This window comes from Poecilia formosa, unplaced genomic scaffold (assembly GCF_000485575.1).
Source record: "Poecilia formosa unplaced genomic scaffold, Poecilia_formosa-5.1.2 Scaffold93, whole genome shotgun sequence".
Taxonomy (NCBI): Eukaryota; Metazoa; Chordata; class Actinopteri; order Cyprinodontiformes; family Poeciliidae; genus Poecilia; species Poecilia formosa.
Window position 1 is genome coordinate 406,337 of NW_006800032.1, and position 19,714 is coordinate 426,050.

The window sequence follows — 19,714 nt, forward strand, 5'->3', positions numbered from 1 at the left end:
TCAAAAGTCGAGTCAAAAGTTTTTGACCATTTTTTTCTTTTTATTTTTTTTTTTTTACAAATGAAGTCATAACATGAAGGACTCGAGTCAAGTCATGTAAACTCGAGTCCACATCGCTGATATTTGACAGGTTAACTTTGAAAGTAGCTGGTGGCAATGGCGTCTAAGGGTACAAAATATGAAATCATGCCACACTTTTCAGAATATTTAAACAGACATCAGTTTAAAAAAAATACATTGAATTTTAGGGCTGTAATGAAGAACGTAGTAGGTGCAGGTGCGTGTGTGTGTGTGTGTGTGTGTGTGTGTGTGTGTAAACAAATTCCCAATCTTACCTGGTGTGAGGGAGCACGCTTGGAGCTGTCGTATCACATGACTCAATTCTCCCTGAAGATTAGCTCCGTTGGAGTTCTTCAGAGCAATCAGCATGCTCTCTATGTCCACCACTCCATCCCCCTCTGCATCAAACTGTCCAAACGCCTGCGATCGGGGAAACAGAAGGCGACACACCCTTACACTCTGACACAAATCAATCCCATCACAACACACAACAAACGCATGCAAATACAATTCCTAGAACTCACAACTGAATTACCCCTACATGCATAATGGATTAAAGTACTTCTTTTGAAAGTGTAGCTATATTCAACATACATTTAAGGGAAGCAGATAGCAGCGATGTGTTTGTGTGTTGTGCCTGAAGGAGTCAGTGCGCCGCTCACTACTTTTAACACATGAAAGATGGTCTTTGTCTGCCCACACAGAGTCAAATATGCAGACTGAGGCACAAACTTATCACACACCACCTGGCTGTCAGCGCACAAAAAGGCAGCAACAAAGAGACCAGCACTGAAAACAACTGAGACAATAACCCTGACAAGTAAAAGTAACAACATCACAGCTGTTCAGTGCGCACTCTGCAAACTACATGACTTGATTTCTGCTCCTCTCCCTACAATCAGAGAAGCTGATTAGTCACTATGGATGGGCGCGGTGCCGCTATCAGCAGTTCACCTCTCATACCTGCGTCAAAAAGTGTCAAAACACCTGATATACATGTCATGTCACAAATGACAGCAATGCTTTCTTTTCTGTTGTTGTGTTGTTGTTTTTTCCGCTTTCAAAAACGTATGTACCTCTTCACATTCATTTCTGGGAGCATCTCTGCTCTCCAACATTTCGCAGAACTGTTCCACATTGACGGACTCCTCGCCGCGGTTCAACCGGTCCTCCAGCCACCGTATCAGGACGCCCTCGTTACCGGACAGGACGGACTCGTGAATGGTGACCCCCGAGTCGCTGACACGGGCGGCCGCTTCTCTTAGTTTCACTTGCTCCAAAAGGAACGCGGGGCTAGGTGGTCCCTCGGTGGCGGCGGGAGGGTTATTCGATCCCCTTCCGCTTCGCCCAGACCCGGTGCCTCCGCTGCCTCCGACAGCACCGCCAATGGCCGCAGAGGCCAGGTTGTCTTCCGCGAAACCGGGACTCTCCGTCTCTATGTCCTCCTCGTCGCCGCTCCCTCCACCACAGCCACTCTCTGCGTTCCCCATGTTCGTCTGACCCACCTTGGGTTCCCCCTAAAAGTCCCCACGGCCTCCGCTGGTGTCGGTTTTGAAGCGGCCGTGCTTTACCGGGGTCCGTACACAGACCTCTGTAACGTCAACCTACAGCCAGAACTCCGCTACGCTCTACTACCGCATTCACGCACTGTACGTCAACTTGCTGAAAAGAGACGTCCTCTGCGTATCTCGGCTGCGCAGGCGCCGTGCCGTCAGCACCACCATCAGGTCCCACCATTCTCAGTCCTCTTCCGGTTCATAAACTCTTTTCTCTCTGCCCCAGACGCCTAACCCATACGTAACCTTGACACATAATCCTGACCTCTTCCACAAACACAACATTTAACATAACTTATACTAAAATTGTTTCGTAGTCGCAAACTGGAGGATAACTTGGACAGTTTGTTGCGCATGCGCCATTTTACATAAACTGTTGGGAACCTTTTGAGTTCCTCGGCTGCGCACGCGCTTTGCTGTCTGTTATCACGGAAGCACCTGCTTCGTCACTGTTCATTCTAAAAGGCATGAAGTGATGTAAGTAGATGGATAACTCAACAGGCTCCAAATAAACATGCTGAGATACGCGCTGGGCGCGTGTTTGTCTGTTTTAGTGGCAGTGCTGTTTTTTCCTCCTGACTGGTCCGGTGGTTGGGGAGGGGAATCACAGAAGGTGGCCCCGGCGCGGCTCCTGAGCAGGAGTGACCTGTCTCTGTACGACGGAGAAAAGGGCAGCAGGGGCCTGTACTTGGCCATTCTGGGCCAGGTTTTTGATGTACACAAAGGACACAAGCATTATGGACCCGGGGGTGGTTATCACTTTATGGCAGGTGATGCCACTCTTCAAATTGAGTCTACAGTATTATTAAGCTAGGACCACTTTATTATTAAGTAGTATGTTGTATGTTGTGTTGAACGCCTCTGTATTTTCAGGGAAAGATTCCTCCTTGGCTTTTATCACAGGAGATTTCACAGAAAGTGGCCTTACGGATGACGTCTCCAGTTTGTCTCCGCTGGAGGTGGTGGCCCTTTATGACTGGATGGATTTTTATCACAAAGAATACCAGCATGTTGGTAAGGATCTTTACAATTTAAGCCTCTCGTTTTCTTCCTCCTCTTCAGGTGTTTTTAGCGTAATCAAAATATATTTTTTTCCCCCCCATTACTACCCATTGCGACGGGATTCAGCTGAAGATCCACCAAACCCAACACGGACCACAAGACTGATTTGTTATTGTGGATTTTCTAACATTTTCCTGCCGTGAAATAGGGTTTTTAAGCACACTGGGTAAATTCTCCAAAGGGTCGAAGTGAAGGCTTTGGGAAGACCTTCATCACTACTTACAAAAACAGCTATATGTTGGGAATTATTGTCCTATTTAAATGGAAAACTGTAGTTTATTCAATTTAACACATTTTGATCTTAATAGTCACCCTTCAATACAGTTTTATTTATTTGTAATAATCCATCCTTTTTTCTTTTTTTTTTGCATCCTCCGGACAAAGCTAGTTGATACTTCCTGACTTACAAAGTTCAATTGCCTTCTTTGAATTGCACATTTAGGGTTAGGGTCAAATAATTTCTCTACAGTACGATGCGCTGAATTTCAGGGTTGGTAGTGGGACGGTTCTACGATGAGACTGGACAGCCCACAGCGGCCCTGCTGGAGGTCGAAGCCTCACTAGCAGAGGGCCAGAAACTGAAGGCCCAATCAGAAGCCGAGAAGATTCTCTTTCCTCCTTGCAACGCCGAGTGGAGCTCTAGTACGGGCAAAAGAGTCTGGTGCTCTACTAAAAGGTATGGAAACACTTCAGACCTATTGTCTCATTATGAAATTTGAAAAATGTAATGTTCCTCCCCCCCCCGTCCTCCCAACGCAGCGGTGGAGTGAAAAGAGACTGGACTGGCGTACCACGAAAGTTCTTCTCCCCAGGTTCCGGTCATACACGGTGCGTCTGTGTCAAAGATCCATCTGCAGCAGCAGATCATCCCAGCATGCAGAAATATGACGGCTGCCCTTCAGATGCCGAGTCATGCATGGTGGGAGACGACTAAGAACAATGGGCCCAATTCACTCACAATTACAACAAACCTATGTAGATGTATATCAAACAGAATAAAGACATTTTACTGCACGCTTTGTCGATGACCTTTATGTAAAGTTGTCCTCCCTTTCTCTAAAAGAATACACCAGGAAGAGACAGGCTAGATATCTGAGCATACAGATACAATACAATGTGCATAAAAGATTTAACAATGTGCATAAAAGATTAACAGAGGCAAGATTTTTTCTTCTTTTTTAGGGTTTGTCACAATGACAAGCACAAACTGCATTTTAAAGTACAAAACAGTTGTAGTGGTCAAAAAAATATCACACATTTATCTGTACAATTTAACAATACTTGAAGAGGCCGCTCCACTTGGCCGACCCTCTACTTAGTCCACATTCTCCCGATGATCTGAAATGTCTCGTGTTTTCTGATAAAGTGCACCCGTTAGGCTGAGAAAATTAAGAGCGTTAAACATCAAAAAGACATCAGTGATGGCGGGACAAAGAAGGAATGTTATCTGGTGATTCGTTTCAGAACATGATTCGTAATAAAACCAACGTACAAAGGCTACAAATGAATCGAGAAGCGTCGGCGATACGAGAAGGACGCGCAACTGATGATGACCGTCAACAGAACGCTGCGAGTTCACTTGATGAATTCGGCTCTCGGATTCTTGATCTTGATTACGACGGAGTTTTAGGGCAAGGCCAAGAAAAAGGAGGAGGAAAAAAAAAAAAACAAAAAAAAAAACGAGAATAAAGTCACAATATTACGAGAATAAAGTTGTTATACGAGAACTTGGACACAAAAAAAGGCAGCAGCCCTACAGCTGCAGAGGAGGAATGTTGAGCATCTTGTGAAGTTATGCTTTGGCATTGGTTTTACAAATAAGGAAATAATTTATTAACACATCAACATCAGATTAGCGTCATTAGCAGGCAGATCCTGATAATCTGATGATGCGTTTACTATGACCTTATTCTAGTAATATTACAACTTTATCCTTGTATTAGGACTACGACTTTATTCTATTGTGACTAGTCCAACTTTATTCTTGTAATTTTATATTTTTCTTTAGTGTCCCCTAATACTCCGTCATGTGTTATACTCAATTTTCATTTATACTAAAGAAAGAAAAAAAAAAAGATTTGTTGTGCCATTTCATCTGCCGACTTGACAGGATTTGTTGTAGTCATCTCAACATGATCACTCATTTGGATCAGTTACCTCACAAGAAAAAAAAAATAAATCAACTGAGGGTGAATGATAACAGATTACAAACATGAATAATCAAAACTGTTACAAACGAATCAGTTTGTCGCACTGTGTTTTTCCGCTTTGGGAGGGTCCATTTGAATCCCGTGGATGGTAAAAAAAAACAACCCAACAGAGGAAAGGTAAACCCCTTCTACAACGTCATCACCGGATTGAAGTATCGCCACAACAGCTTCCCGTAGGAGCCAATCGGCACAAACCTTGCCCATCGAGATAGAAAAACTCCGGCCAAGCCGTCGCCGAGCTGCGTTCAGACACTTTTGATACAATCCAACAAAAAGACGATGTTTCTATTTGAGATGTCTCTCTAGAAGATTAATAGTTTTCCCATAGACTGAAGTAGTATAAAGACGACGGTCCTCGGCGTCCGCTGCTCGTCGCGACCCTTCCTCGTGGCATTCCTGAACGGCGGCGGCGAGTCACGGCATTACGATACCCCGCCCAGAGTCAGTACGTCAAAGCAGATGTCGCACACTCTCACCGGCTTGTTCAAGTCGAACTTGATGATCGGTATCTCCTTTATAGAGCACTTGTGGCACAGCAGGCGCCCACAATGGCGGCTGGAGTCGAAGAGGGAACGGGAAAGAGAGAGAGAGTGGTTAAGGAGCTGGACGATGACGTGTTTAGAGCAAGAACAATTTCTACAAGCTCAGTCGTTGTACAGTTGTAGCTAGAATTTTAGTTTTGACAAATTTTACTGCTTCGGTTTTTGAAGGCGGTAATTAGGATAGAGTATAAGTTAGTAGGAAATGGTTCAGATGGAAGAGAAGCCATTTTGCTCTGTGCATTAGCTCAGAACCCCAACCAAAATGGCGTGCTAGCATCAGTTCAATCCTCTTCTGGTTCACTGAGTGAAGCTGATATCGCTCATTTTGATTGAATTAGAAGAGCATTAAGAGTTGCCTTAAAAGGGAGCGCTGCTGGAAAGCCTTGTGTTGCCCATCGGGATTATCTCCATGTGCTGTCATTACATCACTTAGCAACACGAGCCAAGAAAGGAGGGGCACAACTAATAAATCATTAAATGTGCCATAAAATATGTCAACTCATTAAGATGCAAACTTATAATAACCAAAGAAGGCAATTAATTAAATATGTATTTAACTGTTTCCTGGCTAAGAGGTTTTGTTGAACTCCACTAGTTTAGCCTGTTAGTTCTGTGATTTTTCCATGTTAGAGAGCACAGAGGCAGATTACAAACATTAAAGAAAAAGAAAAAAAAAGGATATAGGACCAATTGGTAATAAGGTTTTTTTTTCCAGCCTCATAAAATGGTGTTACAAGGGATCAAAACATTCACAGTTTTTATAAATCTCATGCATTTTTTTCTATAAAAGGCCCTTATATCAAATATTTGATACTGAACTTAAATGTAGCGCAAAACCTTCCAAACAAACACACTCAAAAACACAGAAGCAGTAGATTTTGTGCAAAACTCTGTTATTGTCCAAGCTGCTGTCTGGGAATGACCGTAAGGTGCAGATGAAAATGGCTGCCAACTAACCAGTGGTGTTTCCGTGTCGTTACGCCAAACTTCGCGGTACATTCATAGCAGTTGGACCCGTCACACCAAGGGGGCTCTTTGGACAGCATATCTATAAAAGCAAAGCAACAATGTGGCTCGGCTACAAACATATTGGAGGATAAGAGCAGCTCTCATGTTGAATAAAAAACAGGGGAAAACCCACCTAGAAGGCGGAAGAGCAGCTGTTTGGTTGCAACTTGGTAGTTGAAAATATTAGTGCCCTGATTATTCGTGACGCCCAGTCGAGCCCCAGCCCTCACGATGGCTCGGCACAGGTTGGCGTTCCCTTTCATGTAGGCCAGGAGCAGAACTGCAATGAAGTCAACGCATTATTACAGTGGAGAGCTCATTTTAAACTTGCATGATAAATAATCACCACCACAGTACCAGTGTTCCCTTCGCCGTCTGGCTTGTCTAGAGGGTATTCTGGCATACACTCCAGGAATAACTCAAAAATGGCTGCCGCGTTCTCTTTACCGTAATGTCCCAGTACATGCATTGGCGACTGACCCCTAAATAGACACACACACAAAAAAAAAAAAAAAAGAAAATGCATTTTTGCTTCATCGCCAACATTTTGCTACACATTGGCTCCCAGTAAAACATGGAACTAAAAGTACCTGAGATTGAAGGCCTCAGCATCGATGTTGGACTCGGTCAGAAGGGTTCTGACGTTGTTAAGGCGGCCCTGCATCACAGCCAGATGCAGAGCTGGAGAAACAGCAGCAGAGAAAAGAAATGTTGATTAGAATCATGATTTGAAGATGAAATGAAACGAATAAACCTTAAAGCTACAGAATGTAACTTTTACACAGTTTCCATGTTTGTTAAAACTGTCTCCACGTTGTGACAGTACAACATGAGACGGATAATCTGTGAAAAGATGGAGCTTCTCAACCGGTGAAAGATTAGGATTTCTGATTTACTACTGAAGGAATGAACCCCTTCCGGGTATAAACAAGCAATCAGAGGAAGGAGGAGGATCTTAGGAGGGTTTGATTGACTCTGATTGGTTGTTTCTAACTCAGTGGTGCATTTATGCAGTTAGTAGTAGAAGAAGGCAGAGGCGCTCTTTTTTCACAGATTGTCTGATATTATGCTGTCGCAACATCGTAATTTTAACAAATATGTAAAAAAAAAACAAAAAAAAAAACAATAAAACACATGTTTCATAAAAGTGCATGATCAGGACAAAAACCATTAATCGATTTGATTGATTATTGAAATAATTGTCAACTAATTTAGTAATTGATTGTTAACTGAAGTGTTCAGGCTCAAAAAAGGTCATTTACTGAAAAAACACCAACATGTTAGGAGTAATAATTAAGTCAAAACTGTACAAAAATATATGCATTTAAGATAAAAAAGCACAAAAAAAAAAACATCTTTGTCTGTAAATGTGCAGTTCAGATTTACTAAAGTAATCCAATTTACTAACGCAATGTTTATTTTATTGCCCAAAAATAAACCCTCCATTAAAATGTTAAATTTAACCACTTGAATCATTATTGCCATTATTATTCCGGTTAATCGTCAGAATAATTGACTAAAATAATAAGTTGTAGTCCTACTCACTGCAAATGCTTTTCAGAACTGCTTCACAGCGGGGTTGGAACCAGCTCAGAACATTTGCCATGCAAGGATACTTGGGAATGCAAATGAGCCGGGCCCAACCTTAACTCCTCTCCTCTGGGTGCAGCTGCTCCTTTCATTTCCCTCTCTTATGGTTCAACAACAGCTACTAATGTGTTATTACTTTTAAAGAAACCTGCTGGTTTGCCGGTGAAAGATCATGAATGTTTACTGGTTCCTGTAATGCATCAGCGTCATGGTATAAAATAAGTCCTACATTCAATCCCCCCAACCACAATATGTTTGGTTCTATCAAAAAGACCTAAAATCAGGTCACTGTAAAACGGCAAGTTCAAGAGCACAAGGAGGCGCAAAAAGGTCAAGATTAAAAAAAAAAAAAGTGAAATGTTAGTGAAATAATGTCTAAATAATAATAAAAAGAACCAACTCTGTTTCCATGCAAATTATGAACCTAAAGCATCAGCAATGACCTCGTCAGGCTTTTTTCAGTAGCAGTTCTAGTTAGATAAGTAAATCTATCAAATCGTGAAAAATTCCTCATAAGAATTTCGATTCATCGTGCAAACAAGTTCAAATTAATAAAGTTGCCCCGCAAAACATTTCAGAATGGAAATGATCGAGCCTAATTTTAATTCATCGTACTTAACTGGTGGCAACAGGACCAAGGGTATCAAAATGAAAAATATTTAGATATGAGTGAGGAAAGACAGCCATCATCTTTTATTAGAAAATTACTTCTAAAAAAAAAAAAAAAAATGATTACCATTGTTGCCATTTTCATCCTCAGCAGCAAAATCTATGCCGTTCTCCAACAGCACAGAACAAATAGTGGCCTGGTCCTGCTGGGCAGCCAGATGCAGCGCCGTCTGCCTGTGTTTGGTCAGCTCGTTTACTTTGGCTCCGGCAAGCAGCTGGACACAAATACACAACCCAACGTTATACATTTCACCACGACTTTGGGAATCGGACTGGGAAGAAAAAAAAAAAAAGAAAGGACTTTTGTACCAGGTTGCGGACAATGATTTCAGAACCGGCCTGCACGGCCAGGTGGAGAGGGGTGAGTTTGGCAGCATCCTGGACTCTGGAGTTGACGTTAGCCTGAACGCTGATGAGGAACAGGACGCTTTCAATGTCCGAGTTTTGAACAGCCAAATGGAGGAAATTCCTTCCTTTGTTGTCCACCTGGACAGGAACGAACATTTTAATACACAAAAACTTTCATGCCGTGTGTTTTTTCCACGCCGTTCTCACGCATTTTTTCCCTCCCTCCCCCCTCTGCTACCTGTTCCGCGGCGCCGGGCTCCCTTTTCAGGATGGCCTCCGCCGCCTTGTTGTTCTTGTGCGTCATGGCGCAGGCGAACGGCGTCATGCCTTGGCGATCCCGGAGATTGAGCCGGATCTCCGGATGGGAAATGAGGAGCTGGATAATGACGTTGTGCTGGTTGCTGATAGCAGCGTGGATGGGAGCTCTGCCCTCTGAATCCTGAAAACACACGAAGGCCACACATTCACAACTTTGATTTGCTTCCACACACACACAAAAAGAAAAGAACAACTGACAGAATGAACTCACTTGTGCATTGACATTAGCTCCAAACTCTAAAAGGCACTGCACCACGTCCTCCAGGCCCCAGCTGCTCGCCAGGTGGAGGGGTGATTGTCCGTCTCGGGCTTCTTCATCTCCTTCCCCATTAGGTCCGGGTCGCCTCGGGCTGTTCACGTCACAGCCGCTAGAGACACACACACACACGACGAAGATGTACTAAACTCCAACTACAATACGTTTCCTGGCCTCAGACCTAAAAATGTCAACATACTTTTGATACTTCATTTATTTTTTGGGGGGATTGTTGTTTTTGTGAAATCTAGATTCAGAAGAAAAACAGCAGTAAGTTTGATCTGCACACAGGGAAAAGTATCAAACCTGCGAATGAGGAAGCAGGCAGAGACCTCGTTGTTCTCATCCACGGCTCTGTGCAGGAGGGTCTGCAGGCAGCCGGAGGGGCCCGGGCTCCAACATGTGGCATCGCAGCCGTGACGCACCTAGTGAGGCAAAAAGGGCGTCGTGTGAGAAAAAGAAAATGGTACAAAAATGTATTCCTTGGATCTTTTTGTCTTCCCCAAAAATAGTGAAAAGTTAAGTCAGATGAAGCACAGATTGTAGACGGGGGATTTAAAAGGAAAAGTTGTTTGTGGTTGCATGTTGGCCAGTCATTCAGGCTCTCATTTAACACATCCTCTATGGNAAGATGTACTAAACTCCAACTACAATACGTTTCCTGGCCTCAGACCTAAAAATGTCAACATACTTTTGATACTTCATTTATTTTTTGGGGGGATTGTTGTTTTTGTGAAATCTAGATTCAGAAGAAAAACAGCAGTAAGTTTGATCTGCACACAGGGAAAAGTATCAAACCTGCGAATGAGGAAGCAGGCAGAGACCTCGTTGTTCTCATCCACGGCTCTGTGCAGGAGGGTCTGCAGGCAGCCGGAGGGGCCCGGGCTCCAACATGTGGCATCGCAGCCGTGACGCACCTAGTGGGGCAAAAAGGGCGTCGTGTCAGAAAAAGGAAATGGTACAAAAATGTATTCCTTGGATCTTTTTGTCTTCCCCAAAAATAGTGAAAAGTTAAGTCAGATGAAGCACAGATTGTAGACGGGGGATTTAAAAGGAAAAGTTGTTTGTGGTTGCATGTTGGCCAGTCATTCAGGCTCTCATTTAACACATCCTCTATGGGATTCCCAGGGAGACTGCTGTTTACCACATGTGCCTCTATTAGCAACGAGCTCCCAGTGTTTGATACAGACTGTTTAAATGATCTGCTGAAGACGTGAACTCTAATCATTCGGTCGTTTTATTTATTTTAAATAGTATATTTTCTCTCAGTGTGACTTCGCTCCAGCTCCTTAAAGAAACTTGCCACGAGACTAAAATTTCAAATCGATGCAAAAAACACTTGACTGTTGGCTTACTCTCCAACCTTTTGTTGAAAGCTCAGTGTTCTTTCTAAAAAGTATCAGAAAAATATATCAATATATTTCTAAGTTGTTCCCCCCCTCCCCCCCTCTTTAGAGTGAAACAATGGAAATGGTACATGCTAGGTCCATGTTTAGTTTACTTATTTACAGTGTTAAAAGAAAAAAAAAGAAAAGATCTGTACTTGGCACATTTATTAGCATTAACCACAAATAGTTTCTACTTTTGGTCATTTTACATCAAATTATAAATTATTAGCGATTAACTAGAATCAGTATGTCAAATTGCATCTAGTTTCTGTTCCAATTTTCAGCTTCAGTCTGATTGTTAATATTAACTTGTTTCATTATTAGCCACACTGGCTGTTAATTCCTTTGCTACTTAGAATGGTGGAGCAGCAGAACAAGACGCACTGTTCAGTTCGTCATCCTATGACATCAGACCAACCATTAGCAGCTTTATAACCTTCCATGAGTTGCTTACAAAGAAAACAAACAGCTAGCGATGGCTCATGCCATGTCATTGATCTTTGTAAATTCCCTTGAAGCAGTAAAGCTTTACTCTTTAAGATATGTCAATATGGTTGCTGAGGCACAACCAGCATCTGGGCTTTCATTGTACTTTTTTACCCCCCATTCACTCAATAAATATGAATAATTAATGCAACTAAAAAGAAATAATGAATGAAAAGGACAGGAAAAAAGTAAACGCAACACAGCAGCCTCGTATTCACATGAAGAGAATATTAGCTGTTCAACTCAAAAGCTTAGATGCGTTTCAAATACATAAAAAGTAACCAAAACATCAGCTTTGTTCTATGGAACATTGATTCAGATCGTCTTCCATCTTAAAATGTAAATAATGAAAGCTCAAGGCTTGAATAAACACTTTTTGCTTTTCCTATGCCACATAAAGTGAAATCGGAATCAGCCGAAAATGCATCAAAGCAAAACTACAAAAACTTGAATCGCATCTCCACAAAACATGTAACAATAACCAGCAAATTATTGTACACTTTCTTTAGCACAACTTCTTGTTCAACTGAACCTACTGTCCACATACACAATTTCTTCCCCACCCCCCCCTCTTACCAGCGTGGACGCGATATCTTCCAGGCCGTTCTCGAGAGCCAGCCATAACGGAGGATCCCCCTTTTCATTTGTAACAGACATATCAGCTCCTCTTGTGCAAATGGCGTCCACCACTAGCGGCAGCTGGTTGCTGATGGCCAGCTGCAGCGCCGTTTGTCCCTCCTGCGTTCTGGAAGTAGAGGCGACGCAGCGTGAATCGCATGAACGCAAGCGCAACGTCTACCTGGACCCAAATCGCTCCTTCGTTGTATTTACTATCAATCGGTTTTAATCTGAGTGAGTGAAGAAAAACCAACTGCTGGAATGCTTGTAAGATTTATTGCTACCTCACGTTGATGTCTGCCTGATGTTCCAGAAGAAAGAGGGCGCTCTTGCTGTCCTGTCTTTGGATGGCCATGTGAAGCAGGGTTTGTCCGTCAGACATAGTGTCATTGATAGAAGCCCCGGAGCCCAGCAGCTGGGCCGCGATAGTGTGCATACCTGGCAGGAAGTGATAGAACTTGGTAAATAAAAAAAAATTAAATAAAAACAAAAAAAACAAGAAAAATTTAGATGATGCGGATGAAGACGTCCATTTGGTGAAGTGTACCTGTCCAGAGGGCCAAACCCAGGACTGTCTGGTCCATGGAGTCTTTGAGACTGAAGTCTGGAATGATCTGCAAGTTGTTGGTGGCGTGAAGTGCGTTGGCTGAGAGGCAAGACGGGAAGAGAAGCGGTCAAACATCAGGACGTTCAAAACATCAAAGAATCAGAAATAGTCAAGAAAGTTAAACACCATTTCTCACATTTTCCAAAGCTCCTGGTTTAGCTAAGTGATACATTTTCTGAACTATTAGTTGCACAAGACAAAAAAAAAATGTGTCAAAAAAAAAAAACAAAAAAAAAATTGCGACATACCATAAGCCAGTCTAGAAAGCTTTGCTTACCTTTTTGTTCCAGGATGACAGAAACGACATCTGGGTGGTTGTGAGCTATGGCCATGTGGAGCGGCGTCTGCAGAGCCACGCCGTTGGTCTCCTCAGGCAGGGGCTTCTGGGTCTGCAGGTTGGGGTTGGCGCCCTGCTGGAGCAGCTCGGCGGTCAGGCTGGCCAGGCCGCAGCGACACGCCGTATGAAGCGGGCTCTCGCCCTGCAGGCGGGAACGCATTCATAAGTTTGCCGTCATGTTATGATCCATTAGTAAAAGAAAATGCACACATTGGACGTCATCATAAAACGCGTACCCATTTATTCACGTGGTTGACTTTTGCCCCGTGAGTCGCCAGGAAAAGCGCCGCCGCCTCGTTGCCTGCCCGAGCTGCTCTCTGCATGAGGCAGTTTCCTGCAAGGAGGGGCAACACACGAGGTGAATTTGGAGATCGTTTCATCCTTTCACGGCGACAAAAGCGGCAGTCGGCAACATCGCCGAACAAAACGAAAAGCCCCAAACGGCACCTGCGGCGGCGTCCGGCGCGTCAGGATTGCTTCCTCTTTTGATGAGCTGAGCGGCAAAGCCGTTCTCGTCGAACGACGTCCCGTTCACGACCGGGGCGTCGTCCTCGAACGGATTCACAGAGAGGTCTGAGGACATGGTGATGTGCTGCAGAGCCAGCCACAGAGCTGTGCTGCCTTCGTGGTCCTTCAGCTCCAGGTCGAGTCTAAGCCAGAATTACACACGGCCCATTTGAACTCCGTCACATCTTGTCACAAATCCTAACATACTTTACAGAGATTTTAATTGGCAGCCCAAGCTGTGATTATTTTTTTTTACCCCTCCCCCCATTTTTTTTGTACAATAGACACACAATTCCACACATGCGCTGCACTTCCACAATAAAAGGAAGACCACCAGATACCAGAACATGGGCTACTTAACAGAACAATGCGTCTCCATGCCGACAGCCTCAAAGCAGTGCTGCCTTCTCAAATTTACCGAGCTCATCTCGTAAATTTTGCTACATCTACGACGCAAAAAGCAACAGAATACTCAGAGGCATGGGATGTAGAATTGTTCCTAAATTGCATTTTGATTCATGAGATCTTTTTTTTTAAGCCAAAGAATTCAGTGGAAGGGTTGATTCTTTGTAAAACTGAGGGACAAACATTGGAGTGTAACAACGATGCACTCTTTTAAACGGCCTTTGACTCACACACACACAAAAACAAACTATATACTACAAGAACTAAAATTTTAAAAGTGAGGGGCATTAAGTGCTTTTACCCCAATAATCCCAGATACACCCCTGCAAAATATGAATAGGTTCAAAGAGTATGAACGCTTTTTGCAGGAGACAGCTCTAATTAGCTCGTTACATCACACCAGAGACGTATGAAACAATCACAATGAGCACTGCTGGGATTTCTGATCAGAGTGGTACTCACTGTTTGCACTGCAGCAGCTGATTGAACACGGCCTCGTTCCCCGACGCCACGGCTTCGTGCAGCGGAGTTCTGAAAACGCAACACGGGTAAAGAAGCGGCGTCACACTTTGCACTGCAGTTAAACGTTTACAACGCAGTAAAGCTCCCCCGGAGCCGGCGTCATGTGACCCACCTGCCTTTGCTGTTCTGCATGTTGGGGTTAGCTCCAGCTTTGAGCAGAGCTTCCGCGATCCGGGCCATGCTGCCCATCACCTCGGCCGTGTGTTTCTTGGGGCTGAAGGAGCAGACCAGGTGGAGCGGGGTCTCCACCGCCCCCACTGTGGCTGCGTTCACCTGGGCCGAGTGGTGGATCAGGAAGATGGAAGCAAATTCGTCCCCTAGTGGGGGAAGAAATAAAAATTTCTGATTGAAAACTTTTTTTTTTTTTTTCCCCTCAGAAATTATTTTAAAGTCCAGTTTTACACCAGCGGCAGGATGATGTCGACTGACCTCTCTGGATGGCCTTGTGAAGGAGGCTCCAGCCGCTCTGATCCACCATGTCCACGTCGGCTTTGTTGTTGACCAGAGTCGTGGCGATCCCCTCCAGCTTCTTGGAGAGCGCCAGGTCCAGAGCGAGGTCCCCGTTGTTGTCCAGTTCATTCAGTTTCCCCGGCAACTGCAAAGCAGGTAGAAAACTCGTCAACTTCTCCGCGGCGGAACAAGACCTTTTATTACAGCTTTGCGGTACTCGATCGACGGAGACGCAGGGAGGACGGCGTCTACCTGCGAATCCATCTCTATGAGGTACAAAAACACCACGTCTTCCCGCTCGACTTTGATGGCTTTGTGGAGAGGGTACTCCGTTTTGGATTTGATCATCTTGTACAAAAGTTGGGCACTCATGGTACTGAAATCTTCTTTCCGCAGATCGTCCTGACGGAAAAGACGTGAAACGGTCACAACAACATAGACGATGAAGGGAATGGGGGGGGGTTGGGAGGACAACAAAAAAAACATAATAGATTATTCTGAACAGAATTGATTTTTTTTTATGTCTTCTCTTAGATTGAATCGGTTTCATTCTCTGAAGCGTAAAAATAGCTGAGGACAGTAAAACAAATCTGAGCTAAATGGGGAAAAAACATGAAAACCTCACAGAGAAACATAAAAGTCAAGACGTTAGAATAAGAAGTGCAAATGTTTGGTTTTTCTTTTAAGCAAAGTTATTGGTCAGAAAGGTCAGTAAATGGAGAGCAGGGAGCAGTGGCTGATTTCCAGACCTTTGAGGAGGTAGATGTGATCGGTAGACTGATCGCACAAAACAAGAGAAATCTGAGGCGATTTATTGGTGCACCTCTAACTAGAAGTCCGTTTCATTTCCTTGTTTTGACCAGAACATTAACAACAATAAAGTCCTCACAATGGCTCCCTGCAGCTCATGAGAATAGGCTTTAAAACACCGTTGTTAGTTTACAAACTAAAATACATTAAAGATCTGTTGTTGTCGTATCGAGCTTCCAGACCACTCGGGTCTTGTGGTTCTGGTTCTGCTCTGCATGCCCAGAACCAGACAGACTTCATTTAAGCCAAGAATAAAGAAAAAATATCCATTTGTTCAGAGCTGCTTTTGAACTACAGAAAAACTGAAACACTAACCAACAAAGTGAGTTTGAAGAGTTTAAAATCTGATCTGAAACAGACTACAGTACGTTGGTGCTTTCCTGAGAATTTGGTTTGTTTCTTTTTTTGGTTTGTGGGAGATTGAAAGGAGGAAATGTAGCAAAAGGCTCCAAATGACAGTTGGATTTCCTCAAAGAAAAGCCACAGAAACTTGAAGCTACTCACCCAGTGGCTGGCTATGATCTCGCCACAGTAGTTCATCAGGGTGCTGGCGTTTAGCTCCTCGGCCGTTTGGTAGAAGCGGATGCAGTTCCTCACGTTTACGGATGACATCACGCCTTTTTCACACCTGTTCCGACAGACGGACAAAGTTTTGCACTTTACTGTGTAAACCACAAAAACAACGTCGCATAACATTTGGATTTTTATTTATTTTGTTGTTGATCTTTATGAATTTTACGTTTCCATTACCGGAAAGCTACAATCATCAAAATTACAAGACAATACTTCAAATGTTTGACTCTGTATGTAATGAATGTATTAATTCTGCTTTCTGAAACGAGAGGGGGAAAAAAAAAAAAAGTAATAAAAAATTGAGATGCGCCTGTGAATGGCAGGTGGCTCCTACCGCTCTCTGAGCAGGTGAAGCTGGAACCGGTTGGCCAGCTTCATCAGCTCAATCAGAAAAGCGTCATCCTCGGTGAGCTCCAGCTCGTCTGTGTACACCCAGCGCAGCATCGCCATGGCGACCTCAGCTTTGCAGTCTGAGAAGCATTGAAATGACAAACAGATTCAGGTGAAAAAGTAAATACTGGCTTTGATTGGGGTGTGTTTATTGCCCTACATAATTATATGCTCACAGTAGGAATGGGAGATTATGACTTAAACGTAAAACATGAGATTTCTTTCGAATCAGAACGGATTTTAATCCAATTCTTTTTTGCTTTCTTTTCTAAAAAAAAGAAATTATAAATGAAAGAAAAAAATCTGACTCATTTCAATAATGTTATTCATTAACAAAGAAGTGTTCTGACTGACAGACAGCTCTCCTTAGTGCGCAATAGCTCATAACGTAAAAAAAAAAAAAAAAGCCCCAAAACAAAAACAGTCACGGGGCGGGGGATCATGACAGCTACTCCACCAACACAACCAGTGCTGCTCACCAGTAAGGTCCAGTTCAGCGGTGGATGCCAGGTTGGCCAGACTCCAGGCATCACTGCGAGCGGCCAGCACAAACTTATGGGCACAGTATTGATCGCCCGCGACTTTCACTTTCAGATCACTGCAAAAAAAACAAAAAAAAAACAACAAAAAAAACAAAGAAACCAGCATATTACTCAAGCTGACTTAGACTTCACCCGGTCATTGAAAGTGCGATCCTCACCTGTAGTGTTCCTGTTGGTAGAGGTTGGCCACAAATTCCAGCAGGCGGCTGATGAAGGTGTCTGCACTCGCAGGGCTGGGAGAGGCCTGGCTGGAAGTCTGCGCGGCGAGCACGGCGCAGCGCCTCTCGGTGTCGGCCAGCTTCTGCTGCATCTTCACGTACTCCTGCCTCAGCAAGGCCAGGTGCTTCTGCAGCTTCCCCACCTCCTCTGCGCGGGGCCCACGTGAACGCAGACAGATGGGGGGGTGGGGGGAACAAATCGATACACAGGGTCAAGGACGGAGGGTTACAAAGGTCCGCAGCAAACACGGGTTTAGAGCCGACTGCATGAGGCAACCGGAACCCGAGAGTAAAGAGGAAGACCTGTGGACATCTAATGACTGTCTTAGGAACCGATTAATCGATTATCCAAGGAAGCAGAATAACTGTGTCAAATAACAGAGGCACGCTGCACTTTTTAGATTTCTTCTTCTTCTTTTTTTTTAATTAGTAAAAAGTTTTGAAAATCATCCAAATAATTGTTTACCAATTTCTCCAGGTCTATTAAACAGAATGCCAAAAGAAAAAAAAAAAAAAAAAACTTTTTAAATGTGGAAAGAGTTCTCTCTCCCCAGAAGTCTTCAAATCCCATTAGCGCAGCCACACCTTTGTCCTCCCTCAAGTGAATGTTACAAAAGCCAAGAGTCTGCCGAGTTCCTCTGAGGCCCATTTCCTTCCTTTAAGCCAGTAAAAGTTTTAGTGAAGCAAGACTGCTGAGGCAGCAGGTTACTGTGCAGTCCATCGTAAACGGTCACTGGCAGAGCCACTGGTCATGAGGAAGTGGGGGGGGAAAAAAAGCACCTGATTGGCGGCACACGACAAGGCAATCACAGCTTTGGACTCATCTGGCAGCAGACGATGGCAAAGCATACAGAAAACATGACATGGACCATAATAAAAGCGCGCAAATTTAATTAACCAAATCAAGGGTTTGCCATTCTGAGATGTGGTTCTTTGTCAATGCGATACCGCTAGGAATCCTTTAAAAGCCGAGCAGCTTTAACAGCACCGATAAAGCTGGTGTGTTTGTAAGCAGATTTCCCCTTAAACTCCTGGCTTAAAATAGGAGGTGCCCTCGGACCTGGCACCTGAACCCAGGGGGAGCTGAGCAGGCGTGACTCTCTTCTTTCTGTTCTGGCAGGTTCACAGTCCTGTTTACCCCGTACTGAGCTGTAAAAGCGCAGGGCAAACAGCTAGCGAAGCGGCAAAGGCTACTAAATCAAACTAGACTGGCAGTTTGCTACGAAGCATGACGTTGGCATTTAATCAGTAGTTAATAGCAACATTACACGCTCGTTTGACGTATTAACAGTCGCTCTGTAATGGTCAGCTTGTTGGTATTGGTACTCATTTCCTACTCGTCTGCGTCTACCGCGGCGGCAATTTATTTTGGCCACTTCGCCCAACTCGTACAACAAAAATTCGGCTAGCAGCAACACCAACGGACGCTAACGACAGATTCTGCTCACTTGCATGATGAGTGTGACAAGAACAGTATCGCGGTACTTCATGAAAAACAGCCCCTGACAAGGCATGGCCTATTAAACTGTCAAGGTGTTGAGTAACACGATTTGAAAGGAATATCAATGAAAAATACAATAAAGGGCGTGTATTAAATAGTTAAGAGGGGGGAAAAAATCTCTCACCTTCCGCCATGTTGCTCTGCGTTAGCTCCGCGGACTGATGGTGTCTATCGCGATATGATGAAGCGGCTCACAGTGGGCGGTGGTGGTGCGTTTAAGTGCTTCACAAAAGCTCGTTAGCAGATGGAAAGGTGGTCACATGATACTTTTAGGAACATGTACATCGGTCAACATAGTGAAATAGTTCAAAATAAACCACCTTTCCAACTCTAGACTGTTTCGGGCCACAAGCAGAATTAGATTTGAGGCTCACTCACCCACAGCAGCACCAATAATACAGTTTTAAAATGGCAGAAGCTTGATTGTTATGCATTTAATGTCGGCAGATATGTACTGGCAAGCCGTCACTTAAATTTACTGCATCACACATGTAAATCACTTCACATTCTTTAAAAATGAAATAGACAATTGTGCTCATAAGCATGGCTTAGTTGGCTTTTGCCTTGGGCTTGCTAACTATAAAACAAAAACAATATTTATTTATGATACGGTGGGCTCCACTAAACATATAAAGGCAGAAGTAATGTACTGTCTTGAAGACAAAATAACGTTGCTAAATACAGTGAATTTTTATAGATATGGATTAAAAAATTTCAAAATAAGTCCCAGATGTTTTTCAG

The 19,714-nt window shown here is 43.7% G+C and overlaps 3 protein-coding genes across 3 annotated transcripts in view; 1 reads left to right on the forward strand and 2 right to left on the reverse strand.

The window, feature by feature from the left end:
- Positions 1 to 1,701, reverse strand: part of zzef1 (zinc finger, ZZ-type with EF hand domain 1) — a 37,156-nt gene extending 35,455 nt beyond the window's left edge. The window contains exons 1-2 of the mRNA XM_007557941.2: positions 1,137 to 1,701; positions 336 to 480 (exon numbers count right to left, since the gene is read on the reverse strand). Coding sequence (XP_007558003.1) covers positions 336 to 480; positions 1,137 to 1,550 — 559 coding nt within the window. The 5' untranslated portion in view covers positions 1,551 to 1,701. The remainder of the gene's footprint in view (positions 1 to 335; positions 481 to 1,136) is intronic.
- A 329-nt stretch (positions 1,702 to 2,030) lies between these two features.
- On the forward strand, positions 2,031 to 4,358 carry cyb5d2 (cytochrome b5 domain containing 2). Its single transcript, XM_007557944.2, has 4 exons — positions 2,031 to 2,386; positions 2,490 to 2,630; positions 3,168 to 3,354; positions 3,438 to 4,358. Exons 1-4 carry the CDS (start codon positions 2,131 to 2,133, stop codon positions 3,610 to 3,612), a joined length of 759 nt encoding a protein of 252 aa, XP_007558006.1. The 5' UTR covers positions 2,031 to 2,130; the 3' UTR covers positions 3,613 to 4,358.
- On the reverse strand, positions 3,860 to 19,107 carry ankfy1 (ankyrin repeat and FYVE domain containing 1). The gene is made up of 25 exons (XM_007557943.2): positions 19,098 to 19,107; positions 17,413 to 17,620; positions 17,192 to 17,310; positions 16,657 to 16,792; positions 16,254 to 16,377; positions 15,192 to 15,341; positions 14,919 to 15,084; positions 14,602 to 14,806; positions 14,430 to 14,498; positions 13,503 to 13,705; positions 13,292 to 13,389; positions 12,996 to 13,197; positions 12,659 to 12,757; positions 12,396 to 12,549; positions 12,070 to 12,238; positions 10,418 to 10,536; positions 9,575 to 9,731; positions 9,284 to 9,484; positions 9,007 to 9,183; positions 8,765 to 8,912; positions 7,029 to 7,119; positions 6,796 to 6,920; positions 6,572 to 6,718; positions 6,388 to 6,478; positions 3,860 to 5,443 (listed from the first exon to the last, which is right to left on the reverse strand). The coding sequence occupies exons 1-25, from the start codon at positions 19,105 to 19,107 to the stop codon at positions 5,311 to 5,313; spliced, it is 3,501 nt and encodes a 1,166-aa protein (XP_007558005.1). The 3' UTR covers positions 3,860 to 5,310.
- Between the last annotated feature and the right edge of the window lie 607 nt (positions 19,108 to 19,714).

Excerpts from the sequence above, each read along its gene's own strand:
- cyb5d2 (XM_007557944.2), top strand. The coding sequence starts at position 2,131 with ATGCTGAGATACGCGCTGGGCGCGTGTTTGTCTGTTTTAGTGGCAGTG. Across the intron at positions 2,387-2,489 it reads TGGTTATCACTTTATGGCAG|GGAAAGATTCCTCCTTGGCT; the intron begins GTGATGCCACTC and ends CTGTATTTTCAG. Across the intron at positions 2,631-3,167 it reads CAAAGAATACCAGCATGTTG|GGTTGGTAGTGGGACGGTTC; the intron begins GTAAGGATCTTT and ends GCTGAATTTCAG.
- ankfy1 (XM_007557943.2), bottom strand. Across the intron at positions 14,807-14,918 it reads TCACAAGGCCATCCAGAGAG|GGGACGAATTTGCTTCCATC; the intron begins GTCAGTCGACAT and ends TTCCCCCACTAG. Across the intron at positions 12,239-12,395 it reads CAGGCAGACATCAACGTGAG|AACGCAGGAGGGACAAACGG; the intron begins GTAGCAATAAAT and ends CTCTACTTCCAG.